This window comes from Penaeus monodon, chromosome 24 (assembly GCF_015228065.2).
Source record: "Penaeus monodon isolate SGIC_2016 chromosome 24, NSTDA_Pmon_1, whole genome shotgun sequence".
NCBI classification, from domain to species: domain Eukaryota; kingdom Metazoa; phylum Arthropoda; class Malacostraca; order Decapoda; family Penaeidae; genus Penaeus; species Penaeus monodon.
Genome location: NC_051409.1, coordinates 13577293 through 13577573, shown reverse-complemented (window position 1 = coordinate 13577573; position 281 = coordinate 13577293). Strand labels below are relative to the sequence as shown.

General features: G+C 40.2%; 1 protein-coding gene across 1 annotated transcript in view; it reads left to right on the top strand.

Moving 5' to 3' along the window:
- LOC119588603 (proton channel OtopLc-like) overlaps positions 1–281 on the top strand; it is a gene marked incomplete at its 5' end in the record, with an annotated part of 21868 nt that overhangs the window by 18569 nt on the left and 3018 nt on the right. Inside the window, 2 exon segments of the mRNA XM_037937245.1 lie at positions 65–110; positions 112–246. Of these exon segments, the coding sequence (XP_037793173.1) occupies positions 65–110; positions 112–246 (181 nt within the window).

Sequence of the window (281 nt, the reverse complement as noted above, 5' to 3'; positions counted from 1 at the left end):
TTTTCCTTGTTACCTCTTTGCATTAAAAAAAGCAGTTGTGAAAAACAGATTTGTTGTCTTGCAGAGTTCGTCAATTGAAATTCCATGGAGAACGAGAAGAGGAACTTGGATGACATTCTCCTCATGGTCTCAGCCTTTGGTCTCTTTGCATATGCTGTGTTCTCAGCTGTTGCTGGATCTCTCTCAGCTTACACCAAGGAACCAAATTTACTTGTGATGGTTACAGGCATTCTTTCTGTGCTCCAGGTAAATACTGCTGTGTAACTTTGTATCTTCAGTAT